The sequence below is a fragment of the Paramisgurnus dabryanus genome, chromosome 6 (assembly GCF_030506205.2).
Source record: "Paramisgurnus dabryanus chromosome 6, PD_genome_1.1, whole genome shotgun sequence".
In the NCBI taxonomy this organism is placed as follows: domain Eukaryota; kingdom Metazoa; phylum Chordata; class Actinopteri; order Cypriniformes; family Cobitidae; genus Paramisgurnus; species Paramisgurnus dabryanus.
In genome coordinates, this window is record NC_133342.1 from 8,206,357 (window position 1) to 8,234,200 (window position 27,844).

General features: G+C 35.0%; 1 protein-coding gene across 1 annotated transcript in view; it reads left to right on the forward strand.

Annotated features, from left to right (window-relative positions):
* Positions 1-6,823: 6,823 nt before the first annotated feature.
* tle2c (TLE family member 2, transcriptional corepressor c) overlaps positions 6,824-27,844 on the forward strand; it is a 36,483-nt gene continuing 15,462 nt past the window's right edge. The window contains exons 1-7 of the mRNA XM_065262382.2: positions 6,824-7,215; positions 16,580-16,680; positions 17,297-17,360; positions 19,381-19,425; positions 23,309-23,371; positions 25,623-25,697; positions 26,088-26,265. Coding sequence (XP_065118454.1) covers positions 7,177-7,215; positions 16,580-16,680; positions 17,297-17,360; positions 19,381-19,425; positions 23,309-23,371; positions 25,623-25,697; positions 26,088-26,265 — 565 coding nt within the window. The 5' untranslated portion in view covers positions 6,824-7,176. The remainder of the gene's footprint in view (positions 7,216-16,579; positions 16,681-17,296; positions 17,361-19,380; positions 19,426-23,308; positions 23,372-25,622; positions 25,698-26,087; positions 26,266-27,844) is intronic.

Consider the following 27,844-nt stretch of genomic DNA (forward strand, 5'->3'; position numbering starts at 1 on the left):
CAGATGTTTTTATCCAAAACTGTTTACAGTGAATTATCCGTATGTACGATTATTATATCTCTTCTGGCATAGCCCTCAAATGTCCTCTGTGCCTCCTCGTGTTCTCACTTTGTGTTTAAAAGCACAAGTTTCTAGTTCAGTATGCCAGGTGTCATTGATTTTGGCTTGTAACCTAAAGCAATCGCTATTCTTTAAAAGACCTAAAATACAAATTTTTAGGGTAACTTGGGTCACTAGTATATGTTGCATTGGAAGGACATTCTTTAAACATGTCTATTTATGTTTTTATAGAAGAAGGACACCGTAGGCATTAAAAAAAGCATAGGGATGAGGACATGACAGTATTAAAATGTTTAGCTTAACAAGACAGAAACAGTTTTTCCTCTAAGCAGCAGGTGGTGCTGTTGCCTTACAGTGATTGTAATACATACTTTGCACCATGTGGCTGATCACATTTAAATAAAATTTTATAAAATATTTTAATGTTCTTATAATACTAAACATATCATTGAGATCATTACATTGTATGTTAATAGCCTACATTTTTATAATGCAGAAATTGTGTGTGTGTGTGTGTGTGTGTGTGTGTGTGTGTACTGTGATGAGCAATCTGTCTAAAATGAACTGGAATTTCATGCCATCATTGTATTTCATTTTATCTCACATCAGCTTCATTCATCAAACATGACAACACGGTGATGGCTCATTGCTTTAAACACACACGCGCGCCAATAACCTGTAAATTTCATTAGTCCTGTGTTAGCACATCAACACGGTACTATTATGAGGATATATTGTTTTTGTATATTACATTGTGCAAGTTAACAATTTAAAAATTATATTCGATTAAAAAATATATAAAGTGAAGTCTTTGCTTTAAAATATTTTTTTTATAAATTTTTATTTAACTGGTAAAAGCTTTACAGGGGTCACTGTGTGCTTTTTTACTTTAGTTGTGATTAATTTTGGGTCAAAATTGCTAATGTTTTTGGCCTCTTGTTATTCATTTCATTTATTACAGGAAAGGTTAAAAAGTAACATTGAGATACAATTTAAATGGGCCTGAATTTATTTTTTCAGCAGGTTCCTGTTATGCACAACATAAGACACAATTTACAACACAAAATAAAAAATAAACACTTTTAAACACAAGCTAAACAAATACAAAGAACTAAAAAACAACAATACAAGCAGTGCAAACTAAACTAGGACAATTTATAAACAATCAGTGAGTACAAGTGTAACTGTTTAGTATGCCTTTTAAAATGTGATCAATGGTATTTTTCTTATGAGGAATATCATTAAAAAAAAAAGGTTTTCTGACCATAGCTGTTTATAATATAAAGGGACTGGTATAAGTGCCTGTGATACTGACCTAGTGAAGCGTAATGGTCTCATATTATCAAATGATGAATTGATGTAAATGTTGGTGTAGTAGCATTTTGAATTTGAAAATATAATGTAATATCGTGACTATTAGTGCTGGAAAGACATTGAAAGTAAGTATCATTATCATGTTTTGTTCGCAACAATGTATCCCAAAATGTCTATCAGCAAACAAATATGGTTGTTTTTACACAGTGGGGAAGCATTGAAGAGCCAGAGTAGTGATTTGCTGTAATTACTCTTAACAGACTTAAAATGTCTAAAACTGCTTCAATGCCTCTTTTCTCATAAATCTTTAAAGCTTTAATCATAACTTGGATGTGTGTTTGAGTGTCCTGAGTGAATCACCCCTTACGAAAATTAACCATGGTTTTACTACACACTGAAAAAATTAATCATTCAATTTACTCCATTTTTTTAAGATAAGTGGTTGCAATTTATTTAAGCTACAATTAAACTAATGTTTTTTATGTACCTTAAATAAATTTTAAATAAACTTACCTTAAAAAAATGAGTAAATTGAATGAATCGTTTTTTTTTTCAGTGTAGTTAAAACAAAAAAAAAAAACATGGTTACTGTAATAAAACCATAGTAACTACAAAATGGCCATGGTTTTGACAACCATGTTTTTCAAAAACCAGAGTAGTAAAACCATGGTTTTGCTGATAGTAATCAATACACCAAAAAAAAAAAAAAAATCGTAAGGGGGGTAATCCACATTCCCTTTATCTTCCACCAGCTTACCCATTCATTATTTCTTTTTTTTTTGCAACTGCTTGCTTACAATCCAAAACGTACAAACACATACTCCCTCTTCCTCTCTCTCTCTCTTCCTCACTGCCCCCCCTCTCTTTGGCTTGTTTTCTCTATTCCTTCCTGCCTCTCTCTCTCTCTCTCTCTCTCTTCATTTCCTCTGTTTGATGGAGATGTGCCCTATGGCAGGACACTGTGACATGATATTTCATTAAATGTTTTCAGGGGGAGTGTGTGTGTGTACTGTCAGTGCCTCTCATTTTCTGTCTCTACCCACCCATCACTGTTTTATTTCTTCGACACTCCTCCTCCTTTCTTCCCCTTTAATTTCTTCCCTCCCATTTATCCCTTAGTAAAGAGCAAGACCAATCAGACTGCATTATTATGAATAATAAACATTTTGACCGTCTAACTAACTTTATACCTTAACTTATTTGAATGCGACATTCATTAATGTGGTTGATATAGACTGTAATAAATTGTAGTATAGTAGGCTATATTACAGTAGTGCAGATAAACTGTAGTACATTTTAGTAATAATATTTCCTAGGTTCAAAAACATCTATAAACTTTATTACACGTTAATGTAGTAAATAATTCAATATACTACAGTATTTTTCTTTTGAAATGCGGAGGTTGAGAAGGTAAACGACTCCATTACCCACAATGCCCTTGTGACCAATTTAGACGCGTGTCTTCTTCGCTATTGGTCCAGATCAAAGTTTATGTCACGACCCAACGTGGGCAGTCGGATAATTGATTGGTCTTTGCTTTCATGTTGTTAGCCAATACGGGGGAACGCTTTGTGAAGAGAGACGTTAAGGATGCGATGTTTGTACATTAAGTTCCGTGTTATGAATATTTCTCAGTATAACTTTACTTCCGAGTCACTTATTTTAATCGAGTTTAAAATATATGATATGCGTCTAGATAATTGCACGTTCTTTTGGTTTTACTTCCGCTTTAATCTGTCTATGTATAATCTTCACTCGCAAACGTAAGCAGTCGACCTTAAAAGCAGCTTTTACTTTCTGCCAAGTTAATGTCACCTCACAGGCGCAATAATAATACAGTCAGTGTTCAGTTGAGGAGAACCGCCGCTGTTCTTTTTCTTTTCTTAACCCCCCCCTCTCTCTCTCTCTCTCTCTCTCTCTCTCTCTCTCTCTCTCTCTCTCTCTCTCTCTCTCTCTCTCTCATATTTATTGTAGATTTACAGTAACCCAATCCACTGCTCGATTGCTGGCAGTAGTGTACGATTAGCGAATGAATCTTTCCGTACAGTATCAACCGGTTCTTTTTAGTGATTCGATCGAATCGTTTTTTTTTTAAGAACTCACGTTTTACAAACCACCATTCTGTAAGTTAATTAAAAATAAAATGTAAAAATACTGAAGTGAAAATTATGGATAGAATTGAAGATAAAAAATTCCTTCAAACTGAACTTTTTTTAAAATCTTTCTGAAATTTTCCTTTAATGACAGTGAGTTTTTTATTACCAAGTTACCCCAGTTTAAATGTTTAATTGCCAGCAGTAACTGTAGTATTATTGTCTCCTTAAGATGAATCGCCATATTGGTGACTACAAATGAATCTTAAGATGAATCGCCTCACCGTCTTCTTAATTTTAGTAAGTCGCTTCGTATAAAAGCGTAAATGGCTAAATGTATTGGTTACTACAAATGAATCTTAAGATAAATTGCCTCACTGTTTTCTTAATTTTTGTAAGTCGCTTCTTATAAAAGTGTTCGTAAATGCCTTAATATTTATTTATTGGTGACTACAAATGAATCTTAAGGTGAATCGCCTCACCGTTTTCTTAATTTTTGTAAGTCGCTTCATATAAAAGCGTTGGAAAATACATAAATGTTTACGTATTGGTGACTACAAATGAATCTTAAGATGAATCGCCTCACCGTTTTCTTAATTTTATTTAGTCGCTTCTTATAAAAGTGTTTGTAAATGCCAAAATATTTATGTATTGTTGACTACAAATTAATCTTAAGATGAATCGCCTCACAGTTTTCTCAATTTTTGTAAGTCGCTTCGTATAAAAGTGTTTGTAAATGCCTAAATGTTTATATTGGTGACTACAAATGAATCTTAAGTTGAATCGCCTCACTGTTTACTTAATTTTAGTAAATTAATTTTAGGCGTTTGTAAATGCCTAAATGTTTATGTATTGGGGACTACAAATGAATCTTAAGATAAATTGCCTCACTGTTTTCTTAATTTTTGTAAGTCGCTTCTTATAAAAGTGTTCGTAAATGCCTTAATATTTATTTATTGGTGACTACAAATGAATCTTAAGGTGAATCGCCTCACCGTTTTCTTAATTTTTGTAAGTCGCTTCATATAAAAGCGTTGGAAAATACATAAATGTTTACGTATTGGTGACTACAAATGAATCTTAAGATGAATCGCCTCACCGTTTTCTTAATTTTATTTAGTCGCTTCTTATAAAAGTGTTTGTAAATGCCAAAATATTTATGTATTGTTGACTACAAATTAATCTTAAGATGAATCGCCTCACAGTTTTCTCAATTTTTGTAAGTCGCTTCGTATAAAAGTGTTTGTAAATGCCTAAATGTTTATATTGGTGACTACAAATTAATCTTAAGATGAATCGCCTCACAGTTTTCTCAATTTTTGTAAGTCGCTTCGTATAAAAGTGTTTGTAAATGCCTAAATGTTTATATTGGTGACTACAAATGAATCTTAAGTTGAATCGCCTCACTGTTTACTTAATTTTAGTAAATTAATTTTAGGCGTTTGTAAATGCCTAAATGTTTATGTATTGGGGACTACAAATGAATCTTAAGATGAATCGCCTCACTGTTTTCTTATTTTTGTAAGTCGCTTCTTATAAAAGCGTTCGTAAATGCCTAAATATTTATTTATTGGTGACTACAAATGAATCTTTAGAGGAATCGCCTCACCGTCTCTTTTAATTGTATTAAGTCACTTCGTATAAAAGCGTAAATGGCTAAATGTATTGGTTACTACAAATGAATCTTAAGATAAATTGCCTCACTGTTTTCTTAATTTTTGTAAGTCGCTTCTTATAAAAGTGTTCGTAAATGCCTTAATATTTATTTATTGGTGACTACAAATGAATCTTAAGATGAATCGCCTCACCGTTTTCTTAATTTTATTAAGTCGCTTTGTATAAAAGTGTTAGTAAATGCCTAAATATTTATGTATTGTTGACTACAAATTAATCTTAAGATTAATCGCCTCACAGTTTTCTCAATTTTTGTAAGTCGCTTCGTATAAAAGTGTTTGTAAATGCCTAAATGTTTATATTGGTGACTACAAATGAATCTTAAGTTGAATCGCCTCACTGTTTTCTTAATTTTAGTAAATTAATTTTAGGCGTTTGTAAATGCCTAAATGTTTATGTATTGGGGACTACAAATGAATCTTAAGATGAATCGCCTCACTGTTTTCTTATTTTTGTAAGTCGCTTCTTATAAAAGCGTTCGTAAATGCCTAAATATTTATTTATTGGTGACTACAAATGAATCTTTAGAGGAATCGCCTCACCGTCTCTTTTAATTGTATTAAGTCACTTCGTATAAAAGCGTAAATGGCTAAATGTATTGGTTACTACAAATGAATCTTAAGATAAATTGCCTCACTGTTTTCTTAATTTTTGTAAGTCGCTTCTTATAAAAGTGTTCGTAAATGCCTAAATATTTATTTATTGGTGACTACAAATGAATCTTAAGATGAATCGCCTCACCGTTTTCTTAATTTTAGTAAGTAGCTTCGTATAAAAGTGTTCGTAAATGCCTAAATGTTTATGTACTGGTGACTACAAATGAATATTAAGATGAATCGCCTCGCCATTGTCTTAATTTTACGAAATCACTTGGTATAAAAGCGTTTGTAAATGCAAAATATTTATTTATTGGTGACTACAAATGGATCTTAAGATGAATCGCCTCACTGTTTTCTTCATTTTACTAAATCACTTGGTATAAAAGCGTTTGTAAATGCAAAATATTTATTTATTGGTGACTACAAATGAATCTTAAGATGAATCGCCTTACTGTTTTCTTCATTTTACTAAATCACTTGGTATAACCCGGCTGAAAAAAACAGCATACCAGCAAGACCAGCATATGTTGTGTTTTGGTGCTGGTTTGCTAGTGAACACCAGCTAAACCAGCATTAGCACCAGCTAAACCAGCACCAAACAAGCATTAGCACCAGCTAAACCAGCACCAAACCAGCATTAGCACCAGCTAAACTAGCACCAAAACAGCATTAGCAGCAGCATCACATGCTGGTCGTACCAGCAAGTCCCGCATATGTTGTGTTTTGGTGCTGGTATGCTGGTGACCACCAGCATAGACCAGCATAATTCCCATGCTGGTCTATGCTGGTTTGATGCTGTTTTTTTCAGCAGGGAAAAGCGTTTGTAAATGCAAAATAATTATTTATTGGAGACTACAAATTAATCTTAAGATGAATCGCCTCACCGTTTTCTTAATTTTAGTAAGTCACTTCGTATAAAAGTGTTTGTAAATGCCTAGATGTTTATTTTGGTGACTACAAATGAATCTTAAGATGAATCGCCTCACTGTTTTCTTAATTTTAGTAAACCCCTTTAAGCGTTTATAAATGCCTACATGTTTACGGATTGACGACTTTAAACGAATCGTTTGTTGCGTTCGAACGAACCGATTCGCTCAAACGAATCAGACTTCCCGCTAGCTCGTGTGTGCACGCAGGTCAGCGATGTTTATGCTCCTCTGATCTTCGACGCGCGCCCCGCGTGCACGCGCTCGGCACAGGATGATCTTGTTACATTGTAGCGCGGCGTAACTGTGCGTCATAAAGAGGAAGAACGCTTGATCCAGGAAAATACGGCGCTTTTAAAGTTTCCATCGGATACATTTAAATCCTGACGGTACTGCGAAGCGATTGCAGCGCAGAAAGCGAGGAGAGAAATCTTGATTTACACATCCAAAGCGGGATTCGTTGTCGGAGGGTGATTCCGGACTCAGTCCTGACCATCGAAAGCCCCGTGGATGACCTCCAGAAGCATGTATCCGCACGGAAGACCCCAGGTACAGATGCACACTCAACTTTCCTTTGTAAGCAAATGGTGACCAACGGCGCAGATCGCAGCGCGCGCGCTTTAGATGATCATTTAGTTTAAGACGACGGCCCAATTTCTTTATGTGCGTAATGTTTGGTGTTAGGGTCAGGGTTAAGGTCACGAGAAATGTTAATTACGGAGTTCAGTGATTTATGCACAGATTGTTAAGTTATACGGCACACGAGTCATTATTTACTGCACATCTATCGTGAGGTTTATGACATTTACTTGGAGACCGATGTTTGGTGCGCTTCTTTCTCTGTGCGCATGTTTAAATGTTTATGTAGCTTAATGGGTAAACAACGCAAAGGTCATGGGTTTGATCTGAGGAACACACATACTGATAAAAGAGATTGAATCATGCATTGTAATTCTCTCTTTCTGTGTTTATTTTGAATCGATGTCAAATAATAATGCACTAAAATAATAGAAAGGTGATGCATGTTACTAAAAAAGAGGAAGAGAAAGAAAGGGGGAATAAAATGCTGAAAATGAGCAGAAGGAAATTCATAAACACAGAGAAAGGAAGAGAGAGATTTGTGGGTTTGTGCTGTGTGGTTTAAAGATGGACAGATGGATGCATGGATGGCCGGGTGAATGAACGGTTTGTTTGAGTTACTGCTGCATGTTGCTACATATGGATCCAGGCCACCCCATTCTCCACTGCAAATGTCATGTTTCATCATCATCAAGGGCAACACGAAACCACACAGACACTCACATGCACACACACACACGCACACACACACACACTCACACTAAGCTCCACATCAAAGCTACCTTTGCATAAAGCATGGCATGTTATTACAGGCCCCTAGACACCCAGTTTAGTGGTAATGTGCATTAGCTTTAATGTGAAGAATTTTAGTGTAAATAATGAATGACCTTATGAAAGTGTGCAAATGTAGTTTGGTTTGTTATTGTGTGTGCGAGTGTGCGTGTTAAATCTGTGTGTTTTAAAGACAGTATGTGTTGTTTTGTGTGTTGTTTCTGCGCCTGCTGGGTCGTTGATGATCTGACTCCAGCGGTCAGATTCTGTCTGCTCTTAAAACTACTCGGATCTGATATGTGTTTTCTTCTGATATTAACATCAGTCAAGCGGTCAGCTGAGAAATTGAGAAGCTGTTTAGCTCAGTGTTTGATTGACAGGTGAGTAGGCGGTCCTTTGTTGTCATCTGCTATGCATCAGTGCGTACTACAAATGTGATGTGGTGACATGCATTTCTGACTGTCCAAAAATGGGTTTACCGGAGTATTTATCCAAAACTTTTTAATGATTCATCAGTAAAATGCCATGCATTAAAGTAGTCAGACAAATCACATTACCACAAACTATAATTTGAATATTAAAAAGTGTCTTATATGAAATATCTTTAAAAAAGGACTTGCATTTATACCTATACATTTTTTAATGAACTACATATCACATGCATTGACCGTTTCAGCTTTGCATTATACACTCTCAGAAATTAAGGTACAAAGCCTTTCACCGGGGCGGTACCCTTTTAAAAGTACACCTGGGTGCATATTAGTACCTCAAATGTACAAATTGGTACCACAAATATCTGAGTACCGTACAAAGATTATAAAGAAGAGGCTTATGAAATTCAGCTGTCAAACGATTAATCGCATACAAAATAAGTTTTTTTTTTTGCATAATATGTGTGTGCACTGTGTGTAATTATTTTGTATATATAAATACACACATGCATGCATGCATGTATTTAAGAAACATTTACATGTATATTTATTTACATTTTTACATTTTTATATAATATATAGATAAAAAATACATAAATAAAATGTTTCTTAAATATATAAATATATTTTAGTATTTATTTATATAAATATATATAAATAAATACACATACATGTATATATTTAAGAAAAATGTATTTTTTAATTTATATATTATATAGAAATGTATATAAAAATATATATTTATTTTACATAAATAAAATGTAAATATGTATTTTTTATTTTTATATTATATATATATATATATATATATATATATATATATATATATATATATATATATATATATATATATATATATATATATATATATATATATATATATATATATATATATATATATATACACACATAATATTAACCCACAAAACACACACACATATTATGCAAACACAAACTTTTATTTTGTATTTTAATGGCGATTAATCTTTTGACAGCCCTATTGAAATATATTAAATGCATTGCAAGTTACATTTGTGCATATACATGCATGTATTTATCACCATCTGTGCAATAGTCACTATCAAATTTGCCTTTACCTAAAGTCCTTAAACACATAGGGGTGGTTTCCTGGACAGGGATTAGTTTATGACTAGGCCTTAGTTTAATTATGAAATATAACTAGTTTAAACAAACATGCCTTACTAAAAACATTACTGGTGTGCATTTTGATGAAAAACAAAGTGCACTGATGTATTTTAAGATATGTCAGTGCAAGTTGTTTTTAGTTTGGACACCTCTTATATTTATTTTAGTTTAGGACTAGTCTAATCCCTGTCCGGGAAACCGCACCATAGCGTAAAAACCACACACACGCACGTAGCAGTTTAACACCTCTCAAAGACCTATGGTTGCAGTTTTACATAAATACAAGCAACGCCGACTGTGTGTGTGTGTGTGTGTGTGTGTGTGTGTGTGTGTGTTAAAGGTGCATGCATTCGTGTCACTTCACATCAGAGCAATATTATGTATCGAGGACTTAACAAGCACCTCATCAGGGTCGGTGTACAGTACTGATGTGCCGTCTGGAATGAGCCGCTTGTTCCACACAGATGTGCCTGTTATTTTCCCCTCCCGAACATTTGTGTTTTGGCCAATAGCAGCAGTCTGCACAGGAAGCATTGATTGGGAACACAGCAGGTTCATATGTCGTTTGCACACATGGCTATAACCGCTCTTGTATTTGTGCCACATGTGCTGAATATTTCAGCAGCCTTTGGTTATTCACGGATCTGCGATCCCCCTCCTCTCTCTCTCTCTCTTTGTGTGTGTGTCTCGTCTCAAACTGCCCTGCACAGTAAACAGTGTAAGATAGATGACTGCGTTCTTTCAGGGCTTGTGTGAGAGGAACAGGCTGTGTGACAATTCATGGCTCTGTCACGTTAAACCCGAGCAGCTTCTGTACAACACCCTCTTGTTTCCTAAACACAGCACAGTACTTAGTACTGTGGATATCTGCTTTTCACAATATCCCACCATGTATTTATGGTATTTATTTACAGTATGTGTATGTGTATTATTCTGTACATCCCACTCAATTCAAGTTGATTTTCTTTCATTGTTGCAAAAGCAGCTATACAGTTAAAACAAAAATAAATAAATTATGAAAATGTATTGATTTTATGATATTATTGTGAGTACATTAGTATAAATAATTGTTAGTATGTTTGATTCATATACTTTATTATATTCATAGTGCTATTTAAACAAAGAACATTTTCACCACCAGCTTTGTTGTTTTAGCAAAGTGTTAAGTGTTTATGTAGAAAACAGTGAATCACAAAAACTGGGTTTTCAAAGACTGGGTCACATTTATATTAAGCTATTGAACATGCACTTTTCTATGATGCTATATTAAATGTGCAGTGTGTAACTTTTATGCGGATCTCTTGACAGAAATGCAATTATATATAATAATAACTCCTTGAAGAACAATAGGGTCCTCGCACCTCGGTGTATATTATGAGTGCTGTATAAAGACCTTACATAATAAACCATTATGTTTTATTACATTAAAGGCAGGGTATCTGATTTAATCCAGAAACATTTTTAGTTATGCTGCTGGTTCAAAGTCCCCTCACATCCCGATAGCAATCACTATGCTAAGTTGTTTAAATGTATTTGTAGAAATGTATGTCATCTGTGAAAGGCGTAGGACCAAAAAATGTTCAACCAATAATAGATCTCGGTCCGAACGGACTTTTCCTTTTTTGTCCCTCATCCGTAGGGCTGGGTATTGGCAAGGGCCTAGCAATACGATACGTATCACGATGCATGTGCCATGATACAATGTATCACGATACGCTACAATACGTTACATGCTTCGATACATTGCAATACTTTTTTATCAAAAATGTAAAAAAAATAGAGCTTAAATTTAAAAGCTGCAGGTGTTTTAAAATTTTCTGCAATTTTTTCACTCCCCCTAACTGGCCGAATGGCCGTATATGACAGACATCTGGACAGCGACAACTATGGCAGTGGTGGACTAGGTCATTTGACGCACACAGAGGGATTTGATGGGTGAAAAAATACAGATAGTAGAGATTGAAAAATTCGATACAAACAAATTATCAGGATAGTTAGCTGTATCGATATTTTTGCACAGCCCTACTCATCCGTAAGCGTAATTTGAATGCCACTGCGCAGCCTGTTCACGCAGACAACATACATCCTAGGCGCGTTCACTTGAAATTTGTATTCGTTTACGGATTAGCGTAACAATATAGTTACTATACATCTTCACAACCGAAAGTGTGCTTTAACTAATTCTGATGTAAACCAGTTGTTTATGTTGGTTATTTTGGTAATGTTATTCACTTTGTACTGCAAAGTTTTCTCACTGGTGAATGAGACGTGAGATGTGACCATCATGATCTGTGCGTGTTCATGTGTTTTGAAAGAGGCGTGAATTTGGATGGCGATTTGAATGGAGGGTGGGATCGTGATTTCATTGCTAGTCGGATTAGATACCCTACCTTTAAAATAAGCTGTTTATACCTGCATACACGCGGTCCCCATGGAAGTCGCAATTTTGCGCTCCGTGTTTCTACAGTAGCCCTAAAAAGACAATCGGCTCCACAGAGCGCATTTCATCCCTGTGTCGTATCGGACGACACATGTTTGTCCTTAAATAATTAATTTAATAATATTAAATAATAATTTAATATTAGACATTGGTATACTAATTAGTAAAGGGAAAAAATCTCTGGAAATTACCACCACAAAATCAGTCATTTTGATTGCAAAAATCACAAAAATAAATTGTGAAATCCTGGTTAATGTTTTTGTTTGTTAGGTGTTGGTTTTGGGTTCTCAGTCAGAGATGTGATGATGTTACGTGTTGGTCTGGTTTCAATCAGGGGTCGTATCAAGGTGAATATTGATTATGTGCCTGTGACCGGTCTTGTGTTTTAGATAAAGATAGCAGAACAAAGCATTTATTGTCGATCGCAGGGCTGTATAAAGTGGCTTTCTCCTTCAATGAAGGCCCTTTGTGCAGTCAATGGCCCTGTGTGCATGTGTAGTTGTTTGTGTGTATCAATTTAATTCAGAGTATTCACTCCCATCAGAAGATGTGATTGTATCCGCTTTACAAAAAGAGAGGGTTTTTTTTAATGCATTCATGTCTAATTTAATATAAAAGAGCCTTTATCACTGATGTTTGTTGTCAGTGTTAATGTGACAACGTGTGTAATGTGTTAGTGTTAAATGATGATCTGTGTCCCGATGCATTAATTGTTCACGCTTCAAAAGCAAAGTATGTGTATAGTATCAGTTTGATCCATTGCTCCTGCACTCTGGGTCTTGCATTTGGTGACAACACACATAAATCAGGATGAAAGGTTGTTAATAAAATGAAACATCTTTGTCTCATATTCATCTTAGAAATTTATTGTCTCCACAGCAAACAAAGTCTTAAAAGAAATATTGCACTTTTATACAAAAACCCTGTTAATTTTTACTCGCCTCCATGTCATCCAAGATGTTTATGTCTTTCTTTGTTCAGTCGAGAAGAAATTATGTTTTTACAGGGAAAACATTCCAGGATTTTCTCTATATAATGGACCTCAACAGTTTACAGTTTCAACGCAGCTTTAAAGTGCCCAAAACGATCCCAACCAAGGCTTAAGGGTCTTATCTAGCGAATGATCGTCATTTTCAACAAAAAAGTACTTTTAAACCAGAACTTCTCGTCTTGCATTAACCGTGAGGTAAACCAGCATGACCTTGCGTATCACGTCGAAAGGTCACGCATGATCATGACTTGACATTAACACCAAATGCGGGTAGATTTCGGCTGTGGCGGGTAAGACTGGTTGAATATATATTTTTTATTGTATTTTTCTTTAAAATTATGCAAAATTATAAACAATGCGCAATGACACTGGAACAACAACTCCCATGAGCACTCCCTGCACCAAGCGCACGTACTGAGATTGTTTGTTGAGACGCACATGCGATCAGCAGAGGCTCGCGTTGCGGACCAGAGTGCCACCTTTTTACCAGGAAAAGATAAAACTGTTGCATGGAAGTGATTGAAGAGATTTAAAGTGAAATTCATAGCGCATACCTGATTCCCTATTTTTTCCGAAATCAGGTTCGCCATTCATTTTTAATGCTCGACATTTGCCATTAAAAGTCTTAAATAACTTTTAACAGATAGCCCAATCAAGCATATAATATTTACTGCTGTTGTTAATAAATATTTAAAGTGTTTAGGGTTTTTGTGTTTATCTTCTCAGTTAACCTTCTACATCACGCTCCACTTTTAATATATTCATTAGAAGTTTATCTATTTATGCCTTTCTAGCATGTTTTTCATGCACCTAAATATATGATATGATCTATACTGATATTACCAGCTAAATAATGTAGTCTTAATTTGGGTGGTCAGTTCAATTCAATTCAATTTTATTTATATAGCGCTTTTCACAATTGTCAATTGTTGCAAAGCAGCTTTACATGAGTAGATGTAGAGGAGAACACTGAAAATCAATACATAGTATAAGAAGTAGAATAAAGCGGCTAAGGATAAACCGTGTAAGCGAGCGTATTAATAATGTCACGTATACAGTAAAGTGCTAAGTTAAGCCAAAGTTGGCTGACTCTCCCTGGGACTAAAAAACCCCCTTAGGAGAAAACCCGGAGGGAAAAACTCCTAGAAGGACAAAAAACCCTAGGGAGAGATTAATATTTATATATATATATATATATATATATATATAGACACGGTTGGGATAGGAAGCGGGTAAGCGGATTAAACTGGTTCAGCCGGTGGTCGTTGGTCGCGCATCGGCTGGGCATCACGTTGAAGGACAGATCAGTGGTGCGATGACCTTCACAGCAACAGGAACTGGGTCTGTTTGTCTCAATGTCCTCAGGGTCGAGGACGAGACAGGGAGACAAAAACAGAATTCTATTAGCGTAGGGGCCGTTCGCATGTAATGCAAGTGTCATACATTATAGTGGTATAATTCAGCTCGGTTCCAGACAGGCTAACTATTGCGGCAAGAGTAAATCACCCATATGAGTCTGCATTTGAAAGTCAATCTGCTTCTAATCTAGCTAAATCGAGTACAATTACTCAAATTAAAGTCATTTTAGGATGCCAAAGTCAAGTTTAATCAAATAAAATGTATTTTACAAGCAACAAAATTTTGACCAGTGAAAATGCTGAGTGGCTAGTAACTTTGGAAAACAACTAGCCACTTTGGCTGGTGAGCAAAAAAGTTAAATGTCAAGCCCTGCGCATGATGTATGCAAAATTACTGCGCCAGTGTTTGGAGTAATGAGAAAGAGGAGCGTTCAGACGTTGTTGTATGTGAAATGATACTAATTAATTTCTTTGGGCTCTATTTTAACGATCTGAAACGCAAGTGCGAAGCGCAACGCGCAAGTGAGTTTGTGGGCGGATCTTGGGCGCTGTTGCTATTTTCCCGGCGTGAGAATTAACTCTTGCGCCGGGCGCAAATCAATAAGAGGTTGGTCTGAAGTAGGTTCATTATTCATAGGTGTGGTTTGGGCGTAACGTCAAATAAACCAATCAGAACGCTAGCCAACATTCCCTTTAAACGCAAGGGCGCAAGTTCCATGGCGGGTTGCTATTATTATGACCGATTTACCAGGCGCACGCCAGGAGCGGTTTACAGCCGAAGAGACCCACGTTCTTGTACGGGGGAATCCCACGCTTGCCAGCATAAATCGGGCACGCCGTGTAACGGGAGGTGGATCTGCCTCAGGACTTGACGCCAGCAGAGGACATCGCTGCGTCCACCCTCACCGCTGAAAGGGTTTGGGGGCTTTGAAATCGGACCCAAGAAACGCAAGCAAGTTCCAACCCCAAAGTACTCTTACAAATCAAGTTCATATACATTAAGGTTTCTTATGAAAACATTTTAACTATTATTTACATAAAATAAACGTAATACAGCCACACAACAAAGTTATGAAAATATTTTAATCGTTATTTGCATGAGAATAAATAAAAAATATCACCACAATGCTCACCACTATGATTCCCCTTATCTCGTGTATTAATATTTTTAAGTGTAACAATTTATGATTTGCAAAAATAACTGTTTCATCTGTGTAGATTAGATAAGCAAAGTGTATGCGCGTTGTGCACGCTATACATTATGGTCAAGCATGCGCCCTTAAAATAGCATAATGAACCACGCGCAACGCGCCACTGACTTTAGACTAGTTTTTTTTGGTTAGTAGCGCAATTGTTTTTTGAAACTGCAAAATAGCATAAGAGATGGTTTGCGCCGCAACACGCCTCCTTTTTGCGCTGAACCGCCCAGGGAGCGCAAGTTCATTCCCTAGTTTGCTGACGTGCATCTGTGGAGGGAAAAACCCCGCTGTGCGCCGGCGCAAAATACGAATGATACATGCGTCACTGACAAAGTCAATTGCGCTGGGTGCAAGATAGGGCCCTTTGTGTTCGTTTATTGTTCAAAATGGTCATCAAGCGTGCGTTTCACATATGCAATGCGTGACCACTATATGGAGAAAAACCCTGGAATGTCTTCCTAAAAAAAACTTAATTTCTTCTTGACTAAACAAAGAAAGACATAAACATCTTGATTGCCATGGGGGAGTAAATTATCAGATGTTTTTATGAAAGTGGAGTAATCCTTTTAATGTCCTGGTTCTTATGGAGGTCACTATATATATATATATATATATATATATATATATATATATATATATATATATATATATATATATATATATATATATATATATATATATATTACACACCCAGATAAATCCATACAGATAGGAATCTAACAAAAATATGCACACATGCATATGGGCAATCCCATGCAAATGTCAATTTTAATAATAAAAGTAAAGTTTTTAACCATATTGATATCACAGATGCCCATAATGCAAGCATGTTTCCTTCATCTTAAATAGAAAACATGACTGATATTAGACTGATCTTTTTTCTGATGTCTGGACTCTAGGAAAAAATAAACAGAAGGTTCAATAAGATGGAAATAAATGCATTCTCTGAGAAATGATATTACATTATGTTTATATTATATTATACTGATGTGTTTCAGGCTCCTCTGGTGTCAGGACACCCCGGGATGAAGTTTACAGTGCTGGAAACACTCGATCATATCAAAGAAGAATTTCAGCTCTTCCAAGCTCAGTACCACAGGTAAAGATAAAAAAAAACAATGTTAATCTCAGTTGCCTTGTTCATTTATCATGTTTAATGAGTAACTCGGGGCAAATTAATTACAATAGTTTGGTTAATGAGGTCTCAGACCATAACGTGTTCTGCTGCCCAATATTGAATATGATGTATAAAGCAAAAAAAGCATGATGGTAATTTATTGTCTCCAAAGTGCCTTTCATTTACTTAAACGTGCACGTATCACATATGCATTTCTGTGAGATTGGCAGTGTTTGCCATTTTAGTAAATTGTATAAACTTTGTATAAATCTGATTCTTGTTTGAGTTAGGTTTGATCACCTGTGCAACGCTGAGGAGATTGATAATCTGTAAATCACACCTGGATAATCTGACACAGACTATTAGCCAGATATCCAGTTAGCCTAATCCAGATAGTCTCATTAGTGACCATTACAAAAGCTACAGACAGTAAACAATATATATTGTTGTATGTTATCTCTTCTTAAGTCTGCAGTAAAATAAAACTATGTGGTTTAAACATCTGTATTTGTCATGAAAGCGTTTACATACTCTGAGTCAAATAGTCACATGACCTCGCAAGAGAAACTCAAGGTTTGTGTCATGTTTTATTTTTCAGTCTCAAGATGGAATGTGAGAAGTTGGCGAGTGAGAAAACTGAGATGCATAGACATTATATCATGGTAAGAAAACAAGTTCAACATTACCCATAAACCCCAGCTGGGACTAAGTTAACTAATATGGGTATTTAATGGACCATGTTAATAAAAAATTTGAAGCTTGAAAATTAAAATGGTGTGAAAAGAAGAAAACTACTGTAGTAAAAACTACTGTTCCTGTAGGCCAGGGTTTCCCAAACTGGGATTTGCGAACCCCTAGTGGTTCACGGGGGAATTGCAGGGGTTCGTGAGTTGATGAATCAATTATAAAAAATTTTAGTTTTTTAATAAAAACTACTAATGAATAAAACACTAACCAAAAATATATTTTATTTGTTTCATCTATATGTCATGTGACCTTTACACAACAATACAGTATATCAGAAAAATAAGACTCGTACGTTTTATGTACCAATAAAAGAAAATTACTAGATGAAGATCCAGTAAGGGGTAATAACAACAATAACTATGTAAATAAAATATGTCTGTCAAAAGATCACGATTAATCGCATACAAAATAAAAGTTTGTTTTTGCATAATATACACGTATATGTGTGCACTGTGTGTAATTATTTTGTATATATAAATACACACTCATACATGAATGCATTTATGTGTGTGTATATATATAAATATATGTGAATTTGTTTTATTTATTATATATATATATATATATATATATATATATATATATATATATATATATATATATAGCCAAATGAATGCATATATAATAAAATAAATATGTATGCATATATATTTATATTTATTTATTATATATGTACACTCTAAAAAACAAACGGTGCTATATAGCACCAAAACAGTTGCTTTGGATCGTAACGATAGAAGAACCATTTTTAGTGCCATATAGCACCGGTGAAGCACCAGTGAAGCACCAGTGAAGCACCTGTGTAGAACCATATAGTGCTATGTAGAACCATATGTGGTGCTATATGGCCCCTATATGGTTCTACACTGGTGCTTCACTGGTGCTTCACTGGTGCTTCACTGGTTCTTCACCGGTGCTATATGGCACTAAAATGGTTCTTCTATCGTTACGATCCAAAGCAATTGTTTTGGTGCTATATAGCACCGTTTGTTTTTTTAGAGTGTATTTATTTGTTTATTTATTTATTTACTTATATATATAAGACTAGGCCTTAGTGAAATTTGGATATTTATGTAATTTGTAAAAGCATAATTTAAAATAAAATTAAAAATAAAAATCACTGATGTGCATTTTGAGACACAGCAACACTTGCAGTGATATATTTTATGATATGTCAGAAAATTTTTTTGATCAAGACAACACTAACATTTAAGTTAGTCTGGGACTAAACTTAAGCCCTGTCTTGGAAACCGCCCCTATATGGATAAAAAATATATGTTTTAAAGTTAAACATGCAAATGTGCTATTAAATTATTGAAATATTTCAAGTAAATCATTAGGTCAAGGGGTTTGGCTGACAAAAAAAGCTTGAAAACCCCTGCTGCAGGCTAATCGAATTTGTGAAGCAAAATTATGACAATAACCATGTGAACTTCTTTGTACAAGTTATGTAGATTTTTTATGCTTTGTCAGGTATTTTTGCTTTTATCAATGCACAATGCGCTCTTTGAGACATCTCAGTTCATGCTGGGACAACATTGGATTTTCAGGTTTTACACAAAACCTCTGAGTCTGTGCCAGCCTGTGTGCATGTTTTCATTTGAAGCAAAAGAGGACAAACCAGTTAAGAAATTCAATACACGTGATAATTTAATTAAAAATGAATGGTAAATGACAGCAGTCTATTTATCAGACTGTCAGTAGATTTTAAGAAAGGAAGAAGAGAATAATGCTGGAAAAATACCCTGGATAAACTGATCAAACATGACCTTATGTGTGAAAATAAAGAATATAAGAGAGGTATGAATGTAAGATCTTTTACTATGAATGTGGGTCACATCTCGATCGCTTTTAATAAATGTACAGCTTCTCTTTAATTGTGATTCATCTCATGTAACTTAAATGTAATTATTCTGTTTGTTTCTTCTTCCACAGTATTATGAGATGTCTTACGGTCTGAACATTGAGATGCAGAAGCAGGTAAATCTATTGTGTCATTCACAGGTTGATTTCATTACAGAGCAGTGGGATGTCGGCATAATGAGTTTTGCACAATGAAGTGTTTTGGTTTCTGTTTGATGGTTCAGATGGCAAAAGATTCAATAAACCCTAATTACAGTCCCCATTAAATGACATGATCCGGGTATAATGGTGATGGTTCAGGAAATCAAATGTCTCTTGTGGTTGACCTCTGACCTTTGTTTCAGCTGCTGTAGATTTTGTGTTACATTTAGATCAGAAGATTAACATAGGGAAAGATGCGGTACGATACAATGATTTTACCGTGTTTTTTTTTTAAAGGTTTCTACTTAGGTTTTGTAAGATGGTGACAACAATATGATGAAAGTCATCAGTATTAGATAACTTGGGTAACTGTTAACATTAGTTAATGCACAATATCATGAACAGTTGTATTGGCTTTTACTAACAGCCAAGATTATTAAATGCTACAACATTGACTAGGATTAACTCTTTCCCGGACAGCGTTTCTTTTTTTTTTAAGTTGCCAGCCCCAGCATTTATATGATTTTTCACAAAAATTGAATGCCTTCTAGAAAGGTTTCTTTAATAATATATAAACATACAATTTTTAAAGTGAAAGAACAAACCCTCTGTTTTTAAACGAACAAACAAACAAAAAAAACACAGTTTCATCCTATCTTCATTTGTTTTCTTTTTATCACCTTCCAAATATGGGTAGGTTTCTTCCAAAAATATCAATTTTTGAGCAAAAAGCTGAAATAATTGCATTTGTGTAAAGGAGTTTTGTTAACGGTCATATTCAGAACGATGATCAAAACATAATGTAATTGAATCAGTGGATGCTTCAGTGTTTTATAAGTTGGGTAAGAGCGCCATCTAGTGGATAATAGCAGAAATATGGATTGCCGTAAAAACACGTCATTGGCAGGGAAGCGTTTTCTCTTGATTGACGAAATAACTTGTCAATGGCAGGGAAAGAGTTAAGTGGATTTGAAGCGAAAGCATCTGATGAACGTATAATACGCTGTGGGGCTTTGTATGTTGTATCTGAGCTCTTCGTAAGTAATTTTACAGTGCAGCTCATCCAATCAAATTTCAAAGATTTAGATCCGTTTTGTAATCCTTATCTGCTTTATTTTTCCACAATCATATTTAACCTGTCATTGTTTTTGTTTCCGTTCCATTTGTTGGTGTTTTGGAGAAAGGATGTACTTCCAGTGATCCTGATCATGTGTTTTGTTGAGTATTTACTCTGCAGCCTGCGTTAAGCCCAACTTCACAATATGAGCAAACACACACGCACACACACTATAGTGGGCTAATCCAGATAAGACCCCCGCTTCTTTGCTCGATTTTCAGACCATCTGTTGGAAATGCCTGGATTTGACAGTGTATGTGGGTCAGGTTGTGTGGGTTAAGCCGTATATCGAAATGTGTGTATGTGTATAAGAGAGTAAGAGAGAGCGTGTGTGGTGTTTGTATGTGTGTAGGCAGTGTATTGAAAGCACCTATGGGAATTAGGAAAGGACTTGTGTGTTAGGCTGGTTTACACTAACCCAACTATCATTTAAAACCATTACAATCTTTAGAAACTTGTCGACTTGGAACTGGATTTTTTTTACATTGACCCAAAAACCTCAATAGTCATCCATAAAAACTTTCTGTCAGTCTGTCTCTTTCTTGTGCACAGTATCTGTCTGTCTGTATAATTAGGGTTCATTTACCTGACAACGATTTTACCTGGAAAATTTTCTTCTCAAAATGTATAAACATACAAATATATCATACACAGTAACAAAAGATGGACGACGCGACGTCGCCTCCCTCCATTGTAATGAATTGAAACTAAAAATGTCCGACCATGGTCGCCGCCATGTTACGTAAAAACATCAGTTTGGAGACGAGGCATGCGCAGAAGGAATCATCCGTGGAGCCAGGGAAAATTTTCTATTGGAAGTGTAAATAATTGTTTAATTTAGAGCAGATTCCCATTCGTTTGAATAGAGAGGGCGGGGTTTATGACTTGTACTGCAGCCAGCCACCAGGGGGCGATCAAAGAGCCAGAGGCTTCACTTTTCAAGAAAACCCAAAATATATCAAATGAAAGAACAGACCCTCTGCTTTCAAACAAGCAATAAACAATCAAAAACAACAGGAAAAAAAAATTTCATCCCATCTATATTTTTTCAAAAAAGCTGAAATAATTGCATTATTGTGAAGGAATTTTTTTAGAGATCAGATTCAGCAGGATTATCAAAACAGAGTATAAAATTAGTAAATCATTTTTTGCTTCAGTTTTTTTTTATAAATTAGGTAAGTGCGCCATCTTTTGGATAATTGTAGTATTGCAGACTAACAGGAAACCTCATAAGGAACATGTTTTTTATGCAAGCGTTTTTTCTTAATTGACGAGATAACTTGTCAATGGCGGGGAAAGAGTCAACGTAATAAATGTAAATGTAAATGATAACGTGACAGTTTTTGTGGTTTGGCTGTTCATTTACACGACAAAGGCGATTTGGGGTCCTGAAAACGGAAACTTTTCAAAGAGCGAGTTTTTGATATTTACGCAGTGTTGTCTTTGTGTAAACTATGTAAATGTGAATCTGTGATAACGGTGATGTCATGCACATGTGTTAATTTAATCTATACGTATACATGAGGTTTCAATGGCGGCCTAAAAGACTGAGTTTTTTTAGTGCTGGGCATAGATTTATCTAGATTAATCTCATACAAAATAAAAGTATTTTTTTGCATAAGACATGAGTTTGTACTGTTTGTAATTATTATGTATATATAAATTCACACACATTCATGTATGTATTTTAGAAACTTGTACATGTGTGTGTGTGTGTGTGTGTGTGTGTCTATATATATATATATATATATATATATATATATATATATATATATATATATATATATATATATATATATATATATATATATATATATATATATATATATATATATATATATATATATATATATATATATATATATATATATATATATATAATTTATTTATTTATTTATATTTCTATATATTCTATATTATAAATAAAAAATACTTTGCTGCCTTAAAAAATTTTGTTAAATCAACTCAGATTTACAAGTCATGTCAACAGAGATGAGTTGTCACAACTTATAAAATATAGTTGAGAAAAGTCAACTTAATTTTATAAGTTATGACAACTCATCAATAGTCAAGATAAATAACAGTAAGTTGAAATGACTTGTAAATCCGAGTTGATTCAACAAAACATTTTAAGGTAGCAAAGTATTTTTTACAGTGTGTGTGATAAAATACATAATATTTACACACAGCACAAACTCGTATATTATGCAAAAAATACTTTTATTTTGTATGAGATTAATCTAGATTAATCTATGCCCAGCCATAGTTTTTTATTTTAATTTACAAAATGTTAGTGTTACTTTAACTTAACATATTATTATTTCTTAATTTGTGTCAACTTATCACAGGTCAAAACTTAAAAAAGTAGGTTGAATTGACTTGCAAAACTTACCGGTAGTTGTTTTAACTTCATGCTGCATTTTTTCTGCATTTTTTTTTACAGTGTAGTAATAAACCTACCTCAAACAAAACTGATTGATGCTTTTAATGTCTTTCATGTATGTTTTTTTTTACAAGGTAACATCACCATCTATTGGCCTGGCATATGCAATAAGGGGATTTAACCATCTCTGTAGATCTGCACAAATGCACAGCATTGTCATGTGCACGTGACATTTTTCATAAATGCAAACACTTTCGTTTTTTACTACATCGTTGTTGTGTTAACATAGCTTAGGTAAAAAAAATGCATTTTCCCTGATTGTTTTTTTCATTAATATGGATTCGTTTGTCTTTTTACAGGCTGAAATTGTGAAGCGTCTCAGCACTATATGCACACAGATCATTCCTCTGCTGTCTCAAGAGGTGAGCAAACACACACATTTATCCCCCCCAACCCCCTTCAGGCTATTTACACATGAATTATTTACAACAGAAGTGTCATTGACAGAGCGCTTCAAATCACCCACCCCTTCCATCGATCAATATTTTATACTGTTCTTTTCGAAAGCACAGAGAAAGGTTTTGGTTATTGGTTATTGTAATGCCTATAGGGAACAACAGGACTGCCATAGAGACAAACGTCTGGTCTGTGGCTCTTTTTAGTTTACCTGTTTTTCAGATCTGTTTTGTTTGGTTGTGGTTATCACAATGAAAGCCGAAGGTTATGCCTTAGGTGTAGTTTTGCATGTTTGGCCATGAGCTTTAAATACTGGGAATCTCTCATAGTCTGGTTGTATACAAAGCCCAAAATGACCTTTTGCCAAGTATTAAATGCAAAAAAAAAAAGTGACCCGTGCTGGCAAAATGAGTCGAGATGCGCATTTTCTAATTTTGAGATAAAGAAAGTAAAAATGTTGATTTTGGTTGAAATTTAGGTTTTCATAAAAATAAGTACATTAAGGCCACGTCTAGCGATCCCAATGCTGTAAATATTCAGTAAACATCTAAAATGATCTTTATTTGTATGTTTTCTGGGAGGTGTACCATCCTATAAATGCTTAATCTAATACAAAGATGCATCCATCCACATGCGCGTCTGACATTTTGGTTTCAGTTTTAAAACATGCAAGAAATAGAAAATAAATTGCAGGGTCTGCTTGATGTTAAAATAGTTATTTAGAGAGATAAAGTTCAGGACTTGCTTGATGTTAAAGCAATATTAAGAGCGATAAGACATGAAAACTATCTTACTCGCACTGACTGACAGATTCGGAGCATGCACACACACCCAAAAAATGATTTTCAATAAAATAAATTCTTAGTATTTTTGTCTTGTTTTCAAGTTAAAATATCTAAAAATTCTTAAATTAAGATGCTTTTTCTTGATGAGCAAAACGTCCTAGGAAAATAAGTAGTTTTTAGACCAAAAATATCAAATTTAAGTGATTTTGTGCATAAAACAAGCAAAAAAATCTACCAATGGGGTAAGCAAAAAATCTAAAACATTTTTCTTTGCTTACCCCATTGGCAGATTTTTTTGCTTGCTTTATGCACAAAACCACTTGATATTTTAGGTTTTATTTTCTTGGGTCGTTTTGCTCATCTAGAAAAAGCATCTTAATTTAAGAAGTGCAGATGCATGCGCGCGACCCCGATATATAGACATCTACGCAGAATTTCTGATTTAAAAATATCTGTTTTGACAAGAATTCACGCAGGTATGACCTATAATCTGTTGTATCTGAAGTGAATGTTTGGTTAACTGTTAAAGAAAAATATCTGATGTTTAACGTTATATTAGATCATTGCATTACAGAAGATCTTAAAGCTTTCTGTCTCAATGTCAATCAAACAATAAAAGAAAGAAAAAAGTTAAACATAATTTTCCTAAAGTATTGTTTTTGACGTTTTGTGTGCCAAATTGATTACTTCTATCAGTGATTTTAAGGTATGGATGCAACAAATTTGGTTTTTGAACCTTAAAAATCTTTAAATTGATTTTTATCCAAACTAAAATCTAAATTTTGCTGACTCTGTCAACTTCAAACACATGTTGCTCTGTCCTTTTTTTTGTCAGATTCCAACAAATCCTAAATCATTTTAAAGATGAATAACTCGTTGAATTTTTTTCCGTTTCCACTCATTTTTATGAAGCCCCTAAGGGAGCAAAAATTAAATTAAGTTCAGTTTCATGTGCTCACGTGAAACTTTCATGTGCTCACACGAAACTTTCGTGTGCAGAATTTTTTTTTAAAGTTTCGTTTCGCGTGAGCACGTGAAACTATCACGCAGAATCACCCAAAAGCTTTTCTAAATGTGTAGCACTAATGTGGCTAAAGCTACTATTGTCCCAGACTGTATTCACAGGAATCAGATCTATTTTTAAGCAAAAGCGCGCTCTGTCTGTTGGTAAGGGAGTGAGGAGCTGTAACTTATTTTAAAAGCCTCACACATAAAAACAGTGCGTTTTTTGCTCCCACCCAAATAGGGGCTTTTTTGGAGATGATGTTATAAGTGATCTGTGGGGTATTTTGAGCTGAAACTTCACAGACACATTTTTAATGTAATAAAATGAATGGCATGCAATAAATGTTTACTTTTGGTAATCTCCTCTGGTATTTGAAAGCACCTGGTGTGTGTCCTGATGTTTATGTGTATGTGTTTATTGGGGCAGCATCAGCACCAGGTGGCACAAGCAGTCGAGAGATCTAAACATGTAAGCATGGCCGAACTCAACGCCATCATAGGGGTGAGTCTGAATGTCCTCTTGATTAATCAAGCGTTAGGAGAGTTTCACAAGTTAGTACTTAATCAGCATAATCAGTTACTGCTTTATCACGATACAGCCATACTTAGCTTTGGAGGGTTATGGGCTAAGGGGTACACACGACTGATGTGAAAGATTTGTTCCTGGTAATCTGTTACTGATACGTGCCTTTACAGAAGGTAATCCCATAATGCACTGCAACGAGCACAGTGGAAAGATGGTGGATAAAGAGAGTAGTAATGTGCACGGAGACACCCGGCAGTGTAGATGGCGGACAGCAGTGCAGCTCACTAGTTTTTGGGCATGATGTCATTGTACTACTAATAATGTAATGTTTCAGATCATTTCAAAATGTTTTCTCTCTGCTCGTAGCAACAACAGTTCCAGCATCTTTCCCATCATGCCCAAGGTTTCCCTCTTACACAACACCCCTCGGGACTGACCCTGGGAGCAGGTGCGAGCCTCATGGCTCTTCATGGGGCCTTCCCATTTCCTCCGCACCTAGCCCCTAAAGAAGACACCACTAACATCGAGCATTTAGACTCCAGAGGTATATATAATGACTTGATGTATTCACAAAGTCAATTTGAAATATCTAATGGCGCTTTTCCATCGGATAGTACATCACGGTTTGGGTCAGGTCACCTCACTTTGGCTTGGTTAGCTTTTCCATCAAGTTTAGTAACACTTCGGAGTGAGCGGGATTTTAGGCGTGTCATTATTTTGCAATGCCTACTGCTGTGACATCATACAAGTGAGAGCGTCGTTGTACATTCCCATACATTTATTCATTTCTAAGTCCACCAAAAAATTTTAATTGGCCACCACAAATAGATGTTTGCATATCGCGTTTATCACGACCTCTGTCTCACATGACAGTTTCTGTACAAACACCTGTGGCGTATTTCGACGCGCTCCACTGAGCCTCATTTAAGCTGCATTTAAGCATATATGCAGACGTGCGCGTCACGAATGTTCCGCCACAAACTGCAATTCTGGAAAAACTGTGGTGTTCCTGATTCACAACCTGTGGATGTTTTTCATCACTAAAAGGGAATTTGGGAACTTATAGCAGAGCACAGATGACAATATGTTTGCTTGAGACAGCGCAAGCTAGCATGAAGGTAAAGCTAATCTTTTACATTATAGCGATGACGCTGGTAGTGACGATTCTCTCAGATGAATCAGTGATCTACAGGGTTTTCGCATCACGTTTTGTCAGCTCGGGTCGGTTGGAACCCCGACCGAGGTGGTACGAAAAAAGTATCGGGTACTACGTACTGCACCCAATGGGAAAGCTCACAAAAGTAAGCTGGCCCGACCCAAACCAAACCGTGGGGTAGTGATGGGCGATTTCATTTACGAAACATTTACGAATCTTTTGTTTCGAATCATTGGTTCGGAGCTTGTTTCAAACTGGCCGAAGTCACGTGATTTTAGCAAACGAGGCTTCATTACGTCATAACTGTTTTGAAACGTTTCGAAAATCCGACGATTCACCACTAGGGGGAGTTGATCACAATAAATTAAACTAAAAACAGAATACACTTTTAATTATGTCTTAATTAAATTAAATAATGTATTTTTCTTAAAAACATATTTTTTGAACAATCTTGCTATTATTTTGTAAAAAGTGTCAAATGTTTGGATGGATCTTGCTGCTTTTACACTATTTTGACCAGCAGGTGACGCCAGCGTGTGTGGTGTTTCGAACGCTTCGAAAATCTGAATCAATTTACGAAGCAATTGGTTCAATTGATTCAAAGCTTTGAAAAGCTTCATTTCTCCCATCACTACCGTGGGGTACTATGCAATGGAAAAGCACCATATGAAAAAACTTGTATTGAAAAACGAGAATTTAAAGGGATAGTTCGCTGAAAAATTAAAATTCGATCATCATCATTTACTAACCTCTAGTTGTTCCAAACTTTTATAAATTTCTTTATTCTGTGGAAAACAAATGAAAATATTTTGGAAATGTTTTATTAATCCAACAGGTCTGGGGCATCATTCACTTCCATAGTATTATTTTCTCCTGGAAGTCAATGGTGCCTCAGATCTGATATTCTTTAAAATATCTTCTTTTGTATTCAGCAGAACAAATACATTTATACAAGTTTTTATCACCT